The sequence below is a fragment of the Parasteatoda tepidariorum genome, chromosome X2, assembly GCF_043381705.1.
Source record: "Parasteatoda tepidariorum isolate YZ-2023 chromosome X2, CAS_Ptep_4.0, whole genome shotgun sequence".
Lineage (NCBI taxonomy): Eukaryota > Metazoa > Arthropoda > Arachnida > Araneae > Theridiidae > Parasteatoda > Parasteatoda tepidariorum.
Genome location: NC_092215.1, coordinates 40,785,841 through 40,806,975, shown reverse-complemented (window position 1 = coordinate 40,806,975; position 21,135 = coordinate 40,785,841). Strand labels below are relative to the sequence as shown.

The window sequence follows — 21,135 nt, the reverse complement described above, 5'->3', positions numbered from 1 at the left end:
AACACCTGATCATTCAGAGTGTTCCAATAAACATGTTGGTTCATTTTAATGGCCACTTAAGTGAGGGGGCTCAATCCATAAAAAGTAAAACACCCCCAAAACATGACAGACCCACCTCTGTCTTGAACCTAACCTTGCACACAGTCAGGATGAAATGCCTCATTTGTTCTTCGTGCACTCGACGACATGCGTCATTTGAATAAAGGCAAAAGTGTGATTCATCAGACCATATTACATTCCGCCAATCAGCAACTGTCCATGTTCGATGACTTCTAGCCCACTGAAGTCGCAAAGCTTTATGCGATTGTGTGAGCAATGGCCTCTTACGAGGTGTTCGACTCCAAATGCTCTTTGCATTTAGATCCCGTCTCAACGTTTCCCCCCAACAGGTTGGGATGGACCTTCATTCACTAACTGAAGCAATTTCTGTCGGGTTTGGAAGTGATTTTGTTTGACAAGTCGTGAAACACGTCTTCGGTCCCTTTCATGCAGGATCTTTTTCCAGCTACAATTCTGATGTCGTCTTTCGTGACAACGTGTATTACAATACCGCTTGTTGACACATTGAACAGTCTGCATCGAAACACCATCAAATCCAGCAACTTCATTCCCCGTATGACTACGGGCACAGCCAAACACAATTGCTCCTTTTTGCCACTCTGTCGCATCCTTGCATTTACCCATATTTACACACAGAAGTGATTGTGGTCCGGAAAAAAATCCGGATTTCCGGATTTTTGCTAACCACGATTAGGAAGTTTCTTGAAATCCAAGGTACAGAAGTTTCAAGAAATCATCGATCACATTTATGCATAAAAATTCTTGTATATTTTGTTTAAAAATATTAGAACTAGAATTTATTCTTGGCATCTCTTTAATTTGTAGGTATTTTTTCTAATGGTATAATGAATGTGATTAGAGATAAAAGCAAACTTATAAGTAATTATTCATTTAAATTATACTGCATATAATTTATTTTAAATTTCATTTTTTGAAAATATCAAAGATTTAAATTTATAAGGCATTAATTTTTTGAAATGCATTAATGATTTTACTCAAGAAATGTTCCAGATTTTTGAGCTGGGCTCACAATCACCCCTGTACATGCAATTCCCGCTTACAACAAAAATACCCCACTGATGGCTATTTGCCTTTGATCATGTTAAGGCAGTGGGTGCGCAATTGAGCACGTCATTTGACTACTGCGTCATCTAAGGAAACCTTATGATTCATCTGTGCTTGCGCACTAGTTTCAAAAATTTTTTGTCTGGTGAGCTTATTTATAAACTTTGGCAAATTTTATTATAAGAGCTGTTGTTTAATAAACTGTAAACAAAATATTGTATTAAAATATTTTTAAAGTAGAGAAATAAAATTCTAAATTGTGTAAGAAATCAATTAGTTTTTTTGAATCAAAAACTTAAAATTATTTAAAATGGCCATTGGAAAAGAATATACAAAATATGATAGAATAAAATTAATTGCTTAGGCCATGAGGTGGACACCAATTTCTGTGCGTCGGACGCATGGTATAAAGTCACATGAATAATATAAACGTAACACTATTGGGGAAACTTCAGTCACTCAAGTTGTGACCTTCATGATGACTCACGAAGACCAGTTTTTTGCGTGATTTTTTCTGAAAATTTCCCCTCCACCTCAACCAATAAAATGTGTTTAAAAATCCAATGTGGGAATCTGAGCAATGATAGTTGTATGCCGATATAAAATATTTGAAACATCTTATAACTTTAAAGTAGAAAACTATGCAATTTCATAAGAAGGCTATTTTCTTACCACTATATCTGTCTGTATAGTTAAAATATAATTTTGTAATTCTTTCAAGATCTCAAAATTGGCACTGGTTTTAGTGTGATTATGATGTCTAATTGGACATCTGATGAATTACAAATGTCTTTCTTTTAATTAATTTGTAAATTTTTTTTTAATTTGGTATACTTCTTACTTGAATTAACGAGTTGAGTGCAGTGCAATTGATGAGTCCCTACCACATATGGGAGTGTGAATCATCATTTGAATTATAACAGTTTTTAAAACATTTGTTTTTATAAAAATAAGTTACATAAATAGGTCAATACAAAACAGCAAGCAAAGTTCATGAAATGACTAATCTGTGTTTAATAGCTTACAAAGATGTCTATTGTTTGATTAGAAAGGAAATTTTAAATTTTTTTTATTCAAAAAGAAGCCAATCTGCAAATAAAAGTAAGAATAAATTTTGGAAAAAAAATAGTACTATTTCCAGGAAGTTTTAGAAATGTCTTAACAATTTTGAAATATAACATGTTGCTCTAGTAGGAATAATATGCAGTTGTATACAAATTTTTGCTACTTTACTAATCTCACCAACTTGACTAATTTCCCTAACCCGTGATTTCACCATTTGCATGTTAAATTTCCTCCCCATTTTCTTTCCTATGATTAGTTCTTCAAATTTCATAATTATATTAACATTTCCATTCTTCCAGGGCCGTTTCGTTATGCTGAGCATTACTGTTTTATTGAATTTATCTTTGTGAGTATACCGAATAATTCCAATACGTTATAACACATATTTCTAATTCAAAAAAATAAAATTTAGCATTAAACATTTTTATTTAGAATTTTCATTACGTGAAAAAAACATAAATCATTTTTGTACACAAAAATCGCTTCTGTATTTTTTGTTAATATTACAATAAATCAAAGTTGCTCGAAAAATATTTTTTATTGCTTTATATTTTATATTCTGTAAGTTTTAACAGAAATAATAAAACGAAAGATTTTATTTTTTTAAATATATTTTTTTTCTGTTATAAACTTGAATTTAGATTAAGTGAATAAAATTTTTTTTAATGCAATCTAAGCAAATAAAGTATTCACTTAGAATTTTTTTGCATTCTACTTTAAACATCTGCTCCACAATACGTAAATTTGGTGTCAATTTTGTGAAAATGAGTTAAAAAAAACTTTAGTTTTAATATTTATTGTAAATAAATTTATTGGTTCTGAAGTTTACTTTATTTAGTACTGTTATTTCTTATTGATAAAATCTATTTTAGCTTAATATTTAACAATTAGTTAAATTATTATTCTATAATTGCAGTAAAGGTATAACATTTTTATTTGTAGTAAATTATGATTAACACATTCAGGATCATGATAATATTATTTTATAAAGTATATTTCAGTCTTTACAAACTAGGTTATAGATTTCTAAGAAAAGTAATATTTTTCTCTTGCATTATTTAATTACGATATTTATTTTACAAATATTCCAACATTTAATTATGCTGAATATTAATCACGCAAATTGTTTTTTGTTATTTCCAGAGACTTATTTGGACTTATAAAACAACCCCCTAATTTTGGGGCATTTCTGTTATCAGTTTTCATAGTTAATCTTCTTATGTACCTCATTTACTATTCAATCATGAAAGTAAGTTTCTCAAAAACAATTTTTTAAAAATAAAAAATAATAAATTGATGATGTTTATCTAAATGTTATATGGATATTTTTTTCCAGATAAAATGTAAAGAAGGAATTCGATGGATACCAATAATGTATATGATTTTATCTTTTATCTGCTGGGGCTTTGCTTTGCATTTCTTTTTAGCTAAAAACACTTCTTGGCAGGTAAACTAAAATTAACTTTATTCTTTGAGCTTATTATTCATTATCTTGTAAAATCATGTTGTTTAATATGTTCGAGTTTTGTATTAAATAGAGTTAAAGAAACTTTTATTATAAATATATAGTTTAAATACATTAATAGAAAACATTTATTCTAATTAAAATTACCTGTTACGAATCCATGTATAGTGCACTATCTTTTATTAAACTTTCACCAATCGCAAGGTTCTGGATGCCTGAAATACATTTTTACTGTTATATTGTAATTATTCCTATTGATTTTCCAGGCATATTTTTCTATCCATTATTAGAATAAAATATTTTAATTTAAATTTTTATTATCCCAAAATGTTTATTCCTAGTAAAACTAATGGATCCTGGATCAATCATGTAAAAATTAAGTAATGGAATTAGCTAAAAGTTTTATAGTAGCCATTATTCTGGTTAAAAGTTGCAATGAGCAGTAAACAAAGGTACATTGATGGTTGTAAGTGTAAAGGACGTTTTCAAATTTCATTAGGTATTCACTTGCCATTTGTAGGCTATCATAAATCCATTCCAGCCAAAAATTATAGTCTCAGGCATTTGTCACATTAGGTTCTTTCTTTGATCAAGCTGAATAATTGAACACCATGCATTCAAGTAAAAGATGTATCACAGTATTGTTAACTGTACAACTTCATGCAGTTTTTTTATTCAAGTTTCTAGTTAGATAAATTACGAAACAATTACTTGTAGAACTAACGGCAATTAATTGTAAGAATTAAAAAAAACTCTCTCGGAAATTCTTTGATAAATAATGCTTTTAAAACAATAAAAATAAATAAAAAGTATAGTTTATTTTTAAAATAATTCTTGTCTAGTTCTAGAGTTGTGTGAAAAAGAGGTTCATGTTTTTTTTATAATCGTGATGAATTTTGATACCTTTTTTTAAATACCATAAGTATTTTTAATTATCTTTCAAAAGAAATACATTATTAAAACATGTGTTTATCATAGGTGTCACCAGCTAAATCACGAGATAGAAATAAACACTGCATCATATTAAACTTTTTTGATCATCATGATATTTGGCATTTCTTATCAAGTTGTGCATTATTCTTTTCATTCATGGTAAGGAAATCATCATTTTTTATATTCATTTATAGCATACAATCAAATTAAGGTAAAAAGCAACTAAATCCAAGCATTTGAAATAACAAGCTGGGGCATAATATTCTATTCTCAATCATTTAAAGATGATTTTTCACTTAACTGTAATTTAATCTCCTTTGCTATGAGTGCTTTTTAAATGGCTTGTTTGGAGTGACCCACATGCTTCTCTTTCCTTTTCAATCAATAGTTTTGGAATTTTCAATTAAATATCAATAAATTTTCGAATAAAGTAACTTTATTTTTAATGAATAAATTTGATTTATAATAATTAAAGCTTTAAGCAATATAATTTTTTGTTGTAGGAATAACTTAAAAAAATAAATAATCGTCTGTCTTGATTTCTTACTAAAATACATATAACAAAAAAAGTCATACTTATTTTAAACTTTAAAATATACATCTTTTATATAGTGTTGATACAGGGTAAATGTTAAAGCTATACTGAACTTTCTTGCATAAATTTCAGAATAGTAAAGTAAATAAAGAATAATTAAAAATTAACTTGTGTTATTACAGAGTAAATTGCACAAGTAAACATTTAATTATTGTATCTTTGTTAAGTTACAAACATTTAGTTACTCATAAAAACACATTTGTCAATTTTCAGTTTATGTAAGAAAGAGTAAAAATAGAATGAAAAAGTATAGCATAAAATAAAAATTTTAACAACTCAATGTTTTTTCATGTTTATTTAAATTTATGATGTGCAGATGATCTGTATTTAATTTATATAAATCAAGCAAATAATGTTTAGAAAGATGGAAATGTTTTGTTAGTTGATATAAATGATTTCCAATATTATCAGAAAGCATTTTGCCTTGTTATTTAATTAAAAACTACTTTCTTATCTTAAAACATATTAATTAATATATTATGAAACATGTTGTAATTAAAGAATTCACCGTGAGATAGTGATAAGTAGCATTTTGTTTTTTCTTATGTTGCTTGCCAAATTCAAAGGAATTGGTAATTTTTGCTAGGTCTTGATCAGTTTTTAACAGAGCAAAGATCAGAAATAATTGTAGTGACAAATACAGTTTTTCTTCTTTTTTGTTGTTGTTATTTATTGAAATTGAAGTGATTGCTAAATTGTGAAACTATCCATTATGAATTTTGATCTATACCACAAATTTCATGGCAAATCAAAATGTTGCTAATTTTTTATATTTATGATATTTAATTAAACAGAAAGGGGACGATCAAGAAAAAAAAGTTTAAGCGTAAATATGTGTATGACTAATTTAATAGATATGTTTTTCTTTTACCTTTATTCCATATATAATCAATATTGCTTTTAAGTAATTTTATATAATTAGTAACTTATAAAATAAACTTATTAAAAGCATCATTATTCTACTTGCAAATAAATTGATAACAAAATAGTGCTCTTCAATTAAATACCTACTTACTAAGCACTTCAGTTATCATTTGAAAAAGTATTATTTGCTCACCTACTTCATTTAGTTTTGACGCTATGTTTTTCAGGTCCTTTTTACATTAGACGATGATTTGGAAAATACACCAAGGTCGAAGATTACAGTATTCTAGTCAATGTTATGTTAATCATTTGCACTCTGGACTACTTTGAAATTAATCTTAACTTATTTTTCACTTTATAGATTACAATTATAAAAAAAAGAGGTAATAAAACACAAAGGTGTTAAATTTTTAAAATTCAAAGTGGTGAATGTTGCACGCCTGACAATAGTGACACAGATTCATCTTTTGAGTGCAGAGATTTTATTGCTTTTACAGTATTTATGTAAATATTGCCAATTTTTGTCTTTCATAAAAATATTGTTCACGAATGAATTATCTTGAATGCATCTTACAATTGAGGTATAAATATTATACTGAAATTTGTTTTCATGAATTTGTAAGTATAGTTTAATGGACTGTTTTATTGGGGATGAATAATAACTTTGAAAAGTTAAACATGTCCTGTCAAGTTTTAAAATGAACTGTAAATAAAACTCTCAATGAATTATTATAAAAAATATTCCTGTATTTTCCAGCTTACATTTAGAAACTCTTGTAAAAAAAGTAGCTTATACCCCCCACAATCTACCTGTTAAGATGCAATGGAATTTTAAATGAAATAATTTAAATTGAACCCCCTAAAAAACAAACCTTTATTTACCTCAAATTTGGGAGTGAATAACCCCATAGGAAGATAAGGCAAGCTGAAAATGATGAATAATCTTAGGGAGGGGACATAACCTGAGAGATGTTCTTGGATCAATTACAAAATAACCAATTCACTTAACAGAGATAGTGGCGTTTCCAACACCAGAAATGTGAAAGATTCTTTTGATACTGCTCTCATAGATGATAGCATGTTAAACTTGTTTTTTTAGGGAAGAAAGTGATTGAGGCTTTTATTATTTTTTTTTAAAAATGTATTCAGTTTTTTTCAATTGTAAATCACAATCATGTAAAATATCAAGTATTCTATATTTGTAATAAATTTTTTAAGCATATTTTTCATACTATATAGTTGCATAACTTCAGTGCCAGCACTAGGCCTTTAACATCCTTCTGAAAAATATGTTAAAATATTTTTTCTCATTTTTAAAATTATTTGACTTCTAGTAATACTCATTCTTCCTCAATGCAAAGTTCTTATTCCAGCCCCAAGATTGCCAGAAATGTTTCCATGAACTTATTAGCGTATTTAAGTTTTTTTTTTTAAAAAAATCTTTGAGAAATTATGCCAATTGAAATATTTTTTAAAAAATATTTTATGCATTTTATAGATGTTGGTTAACTGTATATTAAGATGGCATTATATAAATGATAAATGTTTGTTTTTATTGTGGGGTCTTCACTGGAAAATACAGTAAATCATTTTTTATGTATGCATAGTATCTTAAGAGAAAAACTTGTTTTAATATTAGCTGCTGAAATACACACTTATTTTTACTCAAATGAACATTTATTTTTTATGTACTGCATTCAAGTGATTTAAAAATTAAGTGATGAATTAATGTAATGACATCTATGTTTTTAAACCAATTCATTTGTGAATAATATATTTGTTATTGATTGTAAAACGAGCTTATTGAATGAATCATAAAGTGATTTTTTTTCTTTAAGAGTCTATTGTGTTCTTCTTTTTCTATGTTAAATATGATATGCGATATAATTTCAAGGTTACTTACAAACAGGCAAATAAAATTTTAAAGAAATTATATTAAATATGTACATAACTAATTAAATTTCTAAAAAAATGCCCTGAAATATATGTAAATAGCTATTGGAAAGAAGATTACATGGTACAAGAATAAAACTATTGCTTTATGAGTTCCATGTTTTTTAACAGATATTTCAGCAAACTGTAAAACAAAATTTTTTAATTTCCAACATGTTTCAATAATTTTCCAAACAAAAAAAGAGAGAGAGAGAGACAGAGAGATAAAGTGGAATATTTTTATTGAAAACAGTTTTAAAATTATAAAAGTAAAATTAAATGTTAATTTTACATTCATATATATATATAAACTATCTACATAGATTACAAGCAATAGTTATTTGATTAGAGCCCAAAGAATTTCTTGAAAATGGATAAATAGGAAGGATCTCCAGCTGGTGCAGATTTAGGTAATACTAAATCTGATCTTGGTTCTTGAATTGGCAGTTTTCTGTTCTTCATATTTAACCATCGCTGCTCAAAATCTGATATTTCACCTTAATAAATTAAAGAGTTTAATTAAATTGATGCCTAATTAAAAAAAAATTGCAGTTATTAACATTTTGCTAATTGCCCACCATAACTGAAATTCGGTATTTTTCTGCACTATCTGGTTTTTTGTAATCAGGGTGCGTATCCAGATTTTTCAACAAAAAATCACCTTTTAAGTACTTTTTAAACACTCAAAAAATATTTTTAATCTCTTTCCAAAAAAAAAATTTCATAATTAGTATCTGAGCAGTAACAAAAATTATTTTGTTCTATCATTTAAAGTTCTTATTTTATGAACATAAAATGAATAAAATTCAAAAACATTTTCACCAAGTTCACATAATCATGATAAAATAGCTAGTTTCTAATAAATATTGCATAGAAAATTGTGAAAATCATGCATTTTTTGTAATTTATGATGACAATTAAAACTGCAAAGAAATATTCTCTTTCCAAAAGATAGAAAATTAATAACTTTTTACAAACACTGAATAGAAAAAGCACCTTTAAAAGCTTTTAACAAATGCAAATAAAAAATAAGCACTTTTTAAAAATGGTACCCTGGTAATTCAATAAATAACACTACTCGACAAGAAAATGTTTGAAAAAATTAATACGCAAATTTTTTATAGTAACATTTTTAAATCTTTCTTTATAAGTTTTTTAAAGATTATTTGTTGACAGTCAAAGATTATTAAAGCTGATTTTTTTCTTAGTCTATCTCAGTCAGTGTTCCAACCTTATTTTTCCTCTTTTTGTCATACTGGCTAGGCTATTATTAAAGTTTAATGCCGTGCATATAATTTTAAATATGCAAAAATTGAATTATTAACTAAATGAAGCTTAAATGTTAATGTTTTAGGATAAAAATAAGATATCTTTACCTTCTTGACAATCAAATTACCTCTCTGTAGAACTAAGGACTTACATTAGGATACATAATATGTAAAGAAATAAATTTCAATATCATCGAAACTAAACAAGAGTTGCCAACTTTTAGACTAGCTATCCATAATCTGAAGTGCAATAATGCATAAAACGTTAATTAAATCAAAACCAGCGAAATTTCATGAATATACAAATTCCAGGTGGTACTTTAATGTTATATTTAAAATTGAGCATAAAATATTTTTATGGTGGCTATTAAAAATCAAGAGCTCTTTGTCAAAAACTTTTATCATGATTTTGTAAAGTCTTTAAAAATGTTTTTGAATTTTAATAATTTTATGGAGATATATATGATGAACTTTTAACAATAGGAAGAAAATGTTTTCTTTTCTATGTGAATATTTTATGATTTAAAAAAAATATTAAGTGTTTAAAATATTTGTTTGACTGCTTGAAAAGTTCTTAAAAATTGTTGAAAAACAAATATATATTGTTGAAAAACAAATATACATTTTTGAAAACAAATATATATTTTTGAAAAATTTGGCTAACCACCCTGTAGTATGATAAATTTATGGAATTTTTTTTTCGCTCACTACAGTAATTTTAGAAACATTTATTTGGAAAATTGAAAACATATTTTGCATTTAATCTTTGAAAAATTGAACTATATTTGTATTTATAGAACATTTGTACTAACTTAAAAAAGTTCTTAGGTCATTTTTAAATAAGTTTATTTTTATTTCAAGTTAAAGTCATATTATTCTAACATGCATATTAAGTTAAGAATTAGAAAGGAAACAGGCTTTAAAATCCCTAATTTTATTAAAGGTTGTACAGGTAAAAAGTTAATTATCTGGAATTATATTGGCAAAAAATAAAAGCTTAAAAATATAAAAATTTTCTGACTACAAAATATTGATTCAGCACTCTGAACCATTGGTAATAAAGTAAGAGTTAAGAATTAAAAGTAATTCTTTTATTCTTGCGCATTTTCACATAAGCTCTTTGCCTTTTAATAAGCTTTTTGGTCTTTTATTCAGATTTTTATACATTTTTGACACTTATAATTTTTCTTTATAAGTGTTTTCATTGAAACATACCATTTTCTCAGTAAATATACTATTATTAATAGATCAAGATTTTCAATTAAATAATTAAAGTTAAAAAAATAAAAACAATTTCTTTTTCAGTTCCTCTCTTAAATTTTTTTTCTCACTAAGCAAACTTTATTTTTTTATTTAGCTTTTATAATTTTTATGGAGAACATTTATATTTTTAAAATGATTGAATTTTGGCAAACTTTTGTTTCAATTAAAATATAGCACTTTTTACTGATGATAAAGCAATATATGAAACCAAGAACCACTGCTCAAGAATATAGAATTTGCAGTTTCCAGCTCATTCAGGATAGCTGAGCTTTCACTATGTTACTTTTAAACAGATACAAGTAACACCAATACTAATTTATGTTTTAAGCAGTTAAGTAGCTTTTCTTTGAAAACTCAACTTTTCATTAAGTAGTGTAAAAACATCTTTTAATTTTAAGCAGTTAAACTTTAACTTACTTTCATCCAAATTTGTCAAGTTTTCTTCTTTTTCTTTTATACCCTGATTATCTGCATGAGTAGTAACTTCATAGCTCTGATCTCCAATAGACCTACGGATTGTTGTAGTAACATTTCCTTGACTATCAGTACATTTTCTGTGCTCTTCAACAGTCTGTAACAGTTTGAAACATTGTAAAAACTTTTGTAAAAAGACTAATAATAATTATTGGAGTGAGTTTTTTTCCCCAATATTTATAAAAGGAATAAGAAAGAGAAAATTTAAGTAAACAATTAAAAAACTTACGCCATCAGGTAAATGAACAGTTCTTATAGAAGAAAACTTTTTATATGAAAAAAGCTTAGGGGTTTGACGCTCTGATTTATTATCATCTAAAATCAATCCATGTCTTGCAACATGTTCATCAATGTCTAGAATTAAAAACAATAAGCTTAAATAAAATATTAAAATGCATGAAAAAGGAAGACCAAGAGGGAAAAAGGGTTTTTGAAGAGGGAAAAGTGGAACATTGGTGAATCAGTATGGAACTTTATGTATTAAATGAGTTTATGGAATTCAAGAAAAAAAAAAAGAAAACAAGGATTGAGAAACAGGGTAACAAAGAGGGCTAAATATAAAAACACTGTAAGAAAAAAAAAAAGGGTCGAGAAATTGAGTAGTTAAAAATGATGTTGANCGTTTCGGTTCGATAATTTTCAAGTGTTGTTTTTATTTAGATTAATAGGTTTTCCTTTTATTTTCGCCCTCCCCCCCCATGAAATATATTGCGTTATTTAATCATTGGTTCTGTTTATTAGTTGATTTAGGAATCGTAATTATTTTTTAAACTTGTTTTTCTTGTCTAAACTTGCAAATTTCTTTATTCTTTTAAATTTTATTTTTCTACAATTTTTTTCCTTTTTAGATTTAGGAGTGCTTTTCTTTTTTCTCTTACTTTAAAATGTGTTTACATTTTTTCCTTGTAATTTGGGTTTGATAAAACATCGATTAACCACACTTTTTTGTCGATCCAGGAAACCGGGAAATTAAGACATCCGGGATAGCGATGGTTCCGAGCATCCCGGATAATTGGTTCTTTATTGTACAGACATTAGTATTGAATTAGTTTTTTAAAATAAAATACTTATTCAATTTGTTTATTTTTTAAAAGTTTTTGTGTATTTTTATTACAGTGTCAAGGGTTTTTGAATAATGTTTTATTAAGGAAATGGTATTTATTTAAAGAGTATCTACCTAATATAGTTTTGTGTTGCTAAATCTGTGTTTAATTATTTTATTTCCATTTAATATTTTTAAACAATTATTGCTCTATTAGTGTGTAAAATTTCTTGCATTCTTATATTTAATAAATTTTTTACTTAAAATTCCTTAGAAATGCCAAATGTTGCATACCATGCACCTTTTTTTACCCCTCCTGAAATCTCCTGAATTCTTGTTAGGGAAACTCCTGAATGTTAATTTTGCTAGGTTGGCACGTCTGTGTTTATGCTTATACAATCTATTTGTGGTTTTGTTGTAGATATTACACAGTCAAATCTCAATACTACAGACTAAAAAAATTCAACACATTCAATAGTAAGTTCATCCCAATCTCATAGGTAGACTTAATTTTCTATGACCAAATTGCCTTTAAGAGATCCAAGAATACATTAAGAAATCAGAAATTTGAAGAAAAAAAAAATGCATTTTTTTCAGTATTAAAAAAAAGTTGTGAAATTTCTTTCTTATAAGCAAATGAAAACCGAATTCAGAATTGTTTTTTGATATCAATAAATTCTGGTTCACAATGTATTACTACACAGGATGAATAAAACACTATGCAAGTGATCAACTATTTTAAGAAATATTCATCAAATCAAAAATCTAAAGCTACAATTTCTAAAAGATGCATATAATAACAATTCCAAGCTTGACCCCAACATCATCCCCTCGGGATGAGGTAGGAGCAGCTTTTAAACCTTTATCTTTTTTTCCAGATTTCGATTTTCCAGGAAAAAAGTGTCCTAATTTGACATACATATTGTTGTATTTTTGTTAAGAGGTGGTGCTGAAGTTGCAAAATGAATATGGCTTAAAAGTTCTTTAAAATATACACATTTTGAAAAATGTCAGATAAAAGCCACACCTCTGCTCCTCCAACTACAACAGAATTTCTGTAGTTTCAGAAAATAATTTACTTAGTGGGAGTAAAGGTAATAAATTAATAATTTTATAAATAAAATTTAAAAGATATTTGTTCACCACTACACATAAATATTTTACATAGATCTATAAAAGCTCAGAAAGATAAATGGTCATGCTTTTATATTCAGTTAGTTAAAATGTTAAGTTAAAAGGTTTATTAAAATTGCACTGTCAGTTAGTTTTATAAAAAATTTAATAATTTGATAGGTGACTTTAGTTTATTAGTACTGGGACAAGACATTTAGCAAAAACATCAAATGTTGGAAGGTAGGCTTGTTTGAAACCCTTCCCCCAAAAAGGCTCTACTTTCCAGAAACTGTCTTAATCTCAGATAGTAGAGAAGGGGGTCAAATAAGGTGTAATTAGATAGGTTTTTCAAATTATTAAACAAGCTAAACTATATTTTTTTAATTCTAACACGTATTTCTTGAGATAACTCTTTTTAAAAATACTTTTTTTATTCCATCTGCAAACCAAAATGCTGTATGTCGAATTCTATTGCTTTTTTTGCTGGAAGAACCAAATCTACAATAAAAAGGGTTTAGAATCTTAGGGTTGCCCTGGCTTTACCCTCAAAGTATGAGGCAAACGTGAGAAGACATAATTTCAGAAGAAAAAATAATAGATTTAAAAATATATGATTTTTATGTTATACTGACATAGTTATATGATTTTTACGTGAGTTGAGATTCAACAATGCAGGAAATAATTGATTTGTTATGAAATTGTAAGTGTTTTGAAATTAATTTTATTTACAATTAAATTTTTTTAATTTGTGAAATTTTACTTAAATGTACCTGGTAATAGTTAACGTAATGCATAGTAATAAGCAAAGTCAATCTTCATAAATTTTTTAATGTAGTCAATCTTCATCTGTAGTCAATCTTCATAAATTTTTTAATGTTACTTTGTTTTGTATGGGAAATTTTGAATCAAACATTTGAAAAACCATTTTTTAAGCACTCAATTTGTGTTGATTTTGTCCATGTGGTTTTGTTGATTGCATATGCTTGGGATTTCCATACAGATCTTAAAATTTCAATTTCTTTTTTGATTCAATACTATTACAATCCAATACATAAAAAAACATATAACATAAAAAATTACCATAACAAATTTATAAAAAACATTTGTTTGCAAATAAAAATTTCTTACAACCAACCGTATTTTTTAAAATTCTTTTAATGAGGCAGAATTTTTATTCTTTGATACAGACGATATTTTAAAACTTACCACTGTCAGTAAAATGATCAGGAATTATCACATCAGAAAACTTGACATCCTTAAAAATAAGCATAGAGATAAATATAAGAAATATTAAAGTGAGAAACACACATTCTTAATGCACTAATACCTTAAAAATATTATATACTTAGAACATTGAAAAATTTTTCAGAAAAAAACATTCAGTTGTAAAACAATATTTTTAACAATTACAAACATAATATAAATTTGTAAAATTGACAAATGTTATGATTGTACATATTTAAATTTAGTTTTATGAAAGCACAATTTGAAAACTTCTCATGACTTTCATTGATGAAGTCTTTTTTGCAAAATAAGTCAAAAAAAGAAAAATTTAAAATAAAAAGGTGGTAAGAAACTTTATGATTAAGAGAAATACTAATCAGAAACATTAAAAAATTAATTCTATTAGCATCTAAAATGTGCAATTGAATGCAGTTGCAATGCCAATATCAAAACTTACCAAAGATACCTGTATAATGATATAAAGATATCATAATTTTGATATAAAGCAGCCCAAGTTCATTGGACATTTTTTAATTTACTACTATATAAAATTTTGATCTTCCAAGATTAAAAACCTAATTCTCTACGGTGCTATTACTTTTATTTCAAATATAAATTTTAATCCTAAAATCATGACATGACGAAGATAAAAATTTTTTTTAAGCAGCAGTCATTCTAAGAATTTTTAAGTTTTCAACGCAAAGTGTGGAAGAATTATCATCCTAACGCTTAGATAAGTAGAATCTATTATCATAAGAATTTTACAAAAGATGTGATGGCAATTCCTGTTGAAATTTTTTTCATTAAAGAATCTAATAAAATGCTTTAGAAAGAATGTCCCACATTTTTAGATAGTTTTAAAGTATTCTTGTAAAACTGCTACCATAGTAGAAACCTTGATAGAGTAATAATCACTTTTCTGTATTGCAAGACCATCACTTTAAATGAAACAAATTAAAAAATAATATCTATTTGGGTTACTAAATTTCCTGTAATGAATTTGAAACATATAAAAGATATACTGAAAAAATGGAAGAAAAAAAAGGAAACAAGGGAGTACACATGTTTCAGTACTTTTTAATAAGGGAAAATGAAACAAGTTCGAGCATGCATTCTAAGGTAATTTTTCTAAGCATTTTAACTTAATTAATATTTCCACAGAAATAAAGAACAAATGTAGGTAAAAAAAAACTTATTTTAATAAAGGAAAATGATAAAAAAAATTTAATATTTTTCAACATACATGATTTTCCTCAGATCTTTTACAATCAGGATCTTTAAGCATCATAGAACGAGGATCATTTGGAGTGCTTTCTTCAAGCTTTATAGATCCTATGAAATATATACAGAAAAGAACAAAATATAAAAAAGGTAGTAAATAATAAAAAAAAAAGCTGAAACACAAAGTATTAAATGACTACAAAAGACCACACAATTTTCTGCAGGTGTTTGTTGCATGATCTGGTTATGATTAAAGAATGTTAAATATTTTGTTATAAAAACAAAATATTTATAATTTTATGCCTGAGATAAATTAAATGCCATTTTATTTTAAGGGCAAAATCTGAAATATAAAAATACATATATATCTCAGGACTCAAGTTGTAAATTTATTTAAATAATATGAACAAAAAAAAAACAAACAAAAAAAAACCCAAGTATACTTGTAAAAAAAAATGTTTGAATCGAATTTGTAAACTAAAACCAGCCTTATCATTAGTGAGTTTAAAAACCATTCATTTTACAGCACTAACAATAAAGATGACCAGCTTTTAAACTCCTTGATTAAAATGTAATAAACTATAACTAGATCTTATAGCTGGAAAAAAAAGTTGTTCATTTAAAATAATGCTAAAAAAAGGAGATATAATGATATGTTACAATAATTTAAACTTTTCTCTTACCGAAAGGTACAAAAGATGAAGAAAACATATTATTTAGCATGTCTTCCATATGTTGAAACAACCCACGTGCTGTGTCATCCATATTTCCAAATGGTTCCATAAAGGGGACATCAGAGGAGTTTATTCCCTCTTCATGTGGACTATCTCCTATGTCATTTTCCTCAGAGAAACTATACACAAATTATAAATCGATTTTATAAATCAAAAATTAAAAATTATTTTGAAAGTTAGTCTATAAGAGATAAAAACAAAATTCTGAAAAAAAAAATTCATTACTAATTTACTACAAAAATCCCTACTAAAAAGAATAGAATTTGATAAAATAAGGGAATAGGATATAACGAATGTTAAAAAAATTATGGATGTAACGAATAGCGGTTTGGACAAATAAATCGTTCATATACCGCATATTTGGCGGCAGAATAGAAACTTTTTAAAAAATTGATTAATAAATATTTTTTACCTATAAATAAGTTTAGTCATTACTGAAAATTAATTAAAACTATATTATTTGCATGGGATGAAGGGAAATGAACGCTAATAGTTATTCATTAGAAATATTTAAAATAAATAAACAAACTGACTTATAGCTATAAATAAAACTGAAATCATGAAGTTGAAAAAGAAAAGGAAAATTAAAAAAAATCCTTTTAATTCATAAAACAAAACATTAATGCTGAATATAATATTTTCTGGAAAAAAACTATTGATACAACATGAAAAGAAATAAAATCTATCATAAATGCTTTAAAAAATGACCACAAAAACAAAAGATTATAAACAAAAGCAAAACAGAAAAAATAAAAATCTTTGTTAATTCTCAAAAGAAAACTTTAAAGCTGAACTTCTCAATTTACCCAATTACTGTATTTTTAAAAAAAAAGTTAAGGCACATATAAATCCTCTTAATTGCCGCATCATAATAAAAATGTAGATAAAACTATAAGTTTTTTTTAACAAAGAAAAAGCTAAATTGAAACCAAAACAAAATTCATTCTTAATTTTTAAACAAAAATTTAATGCTAAAAATCTTAATTTGACTTTTTCACCTTGCTGTAATTTTAGATGAAAGTGACAATAAAAGAATAACATTCATTACAAACTCTCTTTAAAAAATGCTGACTCATAATAAAAACACTGATAAAAATGTTAATACAAAAAGCAAGAGGAAAAAAAACCGTGCTTAAAATATAACTTTAACATTAAAATCACAGTTTTCTATGTTACCAGATATCTATCTTACTGTACAGGAAAAAGTGGCAATAAAAGAGTAAAGTCTATCAGAAACATTCCCTTTAAATGCTGTGCTATAAAAACAAGAAAATAAAAACTAAAACAAAATTGCTGTTGATTCTTAGAATAAAAAATTCAGAAGAAACTCTTGGTTCAGTATAAAATAATTTAGCTTCAATTCTTTAAATTTTGCTTTTCTATTAGTTTTCCACAACATAAATTTACAAGCCATGTGCAAGTTTTAGAACTTAATAGATATGTGTAAAAACTATTTCTAACAATGTATTCTAAAAAATACAATTTCAGATTCTTTATTAAATACAGTCAAGGGTTTCAATACTTTCAAGGGTTTTCGTTTCGGTTCACTATAACCAGGAGTTCACTAGATCTGTTATGCAGGCAATTTAACCAATGGTTCCCAAACTCCTCACATTTTTTTTTACACATTATTCAAATAAATGACTGAAAAATATTATGTAGTAGCAAAAAATGTGTTACTTTTTTATTACTCTTCTTCTTGCGTCCAAAAAAAATTAGTAATCTCTAACTGATGAGCAATCCTCAACATCAGATATGGAAACACTTCTCGACTCTCAGATAATTTTCCCTGAATTTCTGCTATTCCGCTTTTTAAACCTGTCTAACTCGCTATTTTAGCACATAAAAGTAGTCTCATAAAATCACATAGCAAATTCATCGACATTTGTTTAGATACTGGAGATTGCGGCTTCTTCTAATGTTGAACCACTTCAGTAATGCTTCTTCAACATCCTTATGATCTGTTTTTCTCAACTTTTTTTTGGCATCAAAATTTTTTTTCATGAGCAGAAATTATTAACTGCCTATTTTTTCATATGCTACAAACTGCAGATTTGGATAGTTTATATTCTCTGCAAATATCAGCTTGATTGCATCCATTTTCAATTTTTCACTACGCCCATTTTATCATCAATGAAGAAAGTTTTACGTTTATTGCTCGCCATAGTTAAATTTGAGAAACTTGTTTGCAGGTTTTTTTAAACTGAACTGAGAGCAAAAAGTTGTTGAAATGAGGGTCTTACCATCACATATTAGTGTTGACCAATAATGCCTCATTCGCTCTGACAGAAAATGCATATTGATCCCACTGACACCTTACAGGTGCACCATCATCTGCCTGGGTAGGAAACATCTGCTTGATTTGTTTAGGGATGGGAAAGTGAGATAAAAGAAGCAAACAAGAAAAAATGCTTATCGCTACATTCCCCTCAATAGATGGTTTTAAAAATCAGTGTATGCATTTATTTTGAAGTAGAAATTTCAAAATTATTACAAAAAAATGAGAAAAAAAAAATCAGTCGTAGACGGAAAAAAGCTTATTATATCCAACTTCCTCACTTTTTTGGTTCACCATATTCACAAAAAATAACATTACTTGTATAGCAAGGCACGGGACCGAACATTTCCTTCACTATATCCAGGAGTTCACTATAGCCGGGTTTGACTGTATATTCAAATTCAAAAGAAAACATTGACTAAAATTACTTTCCCAAAAGAATGCTTTGCAAATATTTAGCGTAGATTTCGGCTAACTGGATATTCCGCAAAATGACTGAATACCTAATAGTGGTAAAATATTCATTACAGCCCTAGCAAAACTATCTACTGAATTGGTAAATATTATGAGTTAAAAGTAAAAATTTTCTGGCAAGCAAAGGTTTTTCAGCAAACAAAAAGCAAAGGTCACCACAGCCTGTCAAAAGTGATGGGTATAATATTACTAATTTATAATGGTAATATTAAACCAATCTACTGATTTTATGCTAAATATTGTACTCAAAGATTGTTTATTGATTGTTAGAGGTCCATAAAGATTGATTGTTAGAGGTCCATAAAAATATTATGTAGTTATTAATCAAAATTGTTGCATTTTTCATTAGAATAGAAATTATTAATTACATATGAAATAATTACTCCTTATAGAAAACAAATAAAAATAATAATACATAAATAAAATAAAGAAAAATCACAAGCAATGAGAATAGTTCTTAATTTTTTTCATCAAAATAAAAATTATGAATTTGTTTGGAGTATTTTAAGTAGAACACTGAAATCCAATTTAGTAAGAATGTTTGCTAAGTTTCCAAAAATCATGAATTGTATTTTATTATTCTTTAAGATTTTAACTTTCGATATATTGTAATTTGTTTTTCTATAGTATATAAAATGCTGATAAAAGAATTATTATTAAGTAAAGAATAATGATTTCGAGTGAAAACTATAAATTGGATTGTTCAAAAAGCCAAATGATTGTTTACTTTTCAAATGGGGAAAGAATTTGGAGCAAAGCTCAAAAGCTTCATGTTGCGGAATTGAATCAATGTTACCATGGAATAACTGTATGAATAAGAAAATAATTGAAATAAATTTCTTTACAAAATTTTAGCAATTATTAATAAAGATATAGAAATTACAGACTCCCAAAAACTATTTGGCAAAACTACATGTTTTCAAATGTATGCAATTTTAATGTATCACAAAGAGATTATTTACATGAGTTTTTATAGATGTAAAAAAGTATAAATAAATTTTTTTAATAAGAACATGCATTTAACTTGTAGAATGCTTAAAAAGAAATATCATCAGATAGTATACTTTACAGTATACTTATATTAAGTTACACATTGAGGATGGTAATTGGAGCCCTTTTAAAATTGCAATGTAAAAAAGAACTAAGTAATGTTAATATAATTGTATAGTGAATAGAAGAGTGAAAACATAACAGCTGCCATTGTTTTATGCATCAAAACTATTGTTCAAGTAATGTACATTTTTACTATATTGAGAGTCAAATTGCAATTCACATTATTTGATTTCAACTTATGAAACATACTAAGCTTTCATTATCCAAATAACGGCAAACAATTCACAAGCAATTAAAATATGAATTCAGAACAGTAGCAAAACTTACAAATTAGGTTGATCTGACCGATAACGGCCATTTCTAAAAAACCAGTTGAAATCCATAAATGTGTTTGTAGACCTTCACTAAGGTTTTATTAATTTGAAAGAGATGATGTAATCCAAATCTATTATTTATTTACAATTTTCTGACCAAATTGCGTAATATGTTTTTTATTTAACAGTTAGGCCTGCTTATTTCTGTCCGGATGAGGTGTCATTAAATTATATAAATATAAGAAAAAATTTCAAGTTTGTTCCAGCTAAGTGCCATTCACACTGCATCTAAAAATTGCGCGCACTTGAATTCAGAGATGCGAGCGCAAAATTCCAGAGAAAATCGCCAAATACGATCTGCGAATTCTATTTTGTAATGTTTTTCGAATGCCTCAATCTATGCTTCTTGCTTTCGTCAAGTTCTGTGCACGCGCAGTAGCTATCATTTTGTTGTTGTTGTTGTTGTTGTTGATTTACGTCGCACTAGAGCTGCACAATGGGCTATTGGCGACGGTCTGGGAAACATCCCTGAGGATGATCCGAAGACATGCCATCACAATTTTGATCCTCTGCAGAGGGGATGGCACCCCCGCTTCGGTAGCCCAACGACCTGCACGCGAAGTCGAGCACTTTACGGTAGCACAGTTTAACGAGGACCAATACCGCACACCCTCGGTCCCTACGCAGGCTGATCCAAG

The 21,135-nt window shown here is 27.0% G+C and overlaps 2 protein-coding genes across 7 annotated transcripts in view; one reads left to right on the top strand and one right to left on the bottom strand.

Annotated features, from left to right (window-relative positions):
- LOC107440660 (SID1 transmembrane family member 1) overlaps nt 1-7,884 on the top strand; it is a 72,551-nt gene extending 64,667 nt beyond the window's left edge. For 5 of the 6 annotated variants that reach the window (XM_071188227.1, XM_016053639.3, XM_071188224.1 and 2 more), the window contains 5 exons: nt 2,490-2,536; nt 3,334-3,439; nt 3,527-3,637; nt 4,634-4,747; nt 6,275-7,884. In XM_071188227.1, the coding sequence (XP_071044328.1) occupies nt 2,490-2,536; nt 3,334-3,439; nt 3,527-3,637; nt 4,634-4,747; nt 6,275-6,337 (441 nt within the window). In that variant the 3' untranslated portion in view covers nt 6,338-7,884. The remainder of the gene's footprint in view (nt 1-2,489; nt 2,537-3,333; nt 3,440-3,526; nt 3,638-4,633; nt 4,748-6,274) is intronic. The other variant, XR_011638373.1, reaches the window with a different exon arrangement.
- Nucleotides 7,885-8,204: 320 nt separating this feature from the next.
- Nucleotides 8,205-20,646, bottom strand: LOC107440651 (uncharacterized). The gene is made up of 7 exons (XM_016053627.3): nt 20,451-20,646; nt 16,268-16,437; nt 15,607-15,695; nt 14,346-14,394; nt 11,214-11,338; nt 10,928-11,081; nt 8,205-8,476 (listed from the first exon to the last, which is right to left on the bottom strand). Exons 1-7 carry the CDS (start codon nt 20,504-20,506, stop codon nt 8,325-8,327), a joined length of 795 nt encoding a protein of 264 aa, XP_015909113.1. The 5' UTR covers nt 20,507-20,646; the 3' UTR covers nt 8,205-8,324.
- Between the last annotated feature and the right edge of the window lie 489 nt (nt 20,647-21,135).

Coding starts and splice junctions, on each gene's coding strand:
- LOC107440651 (XM_016053627.3), bottom strand. CDS start 20,506: ATGGATTTCAACTGGTTTTTTAGAAATGGCCGTTATCGGTCAGATCAA. Junction 11,082..11,213: donor CTGTTCATTTACCTGATGGC/GTAAGTTTTTTA, acceptor AAACTGTTACAG/ACTGTTGAAGAGCACAGAAA. Junction 8,477..10,927: donor CTTGACAAATTTGGATGAAA/GTAAGTTAAAGT, acceptor TAATTTATTAAG/GTGAAATATCAGATTTTGAG.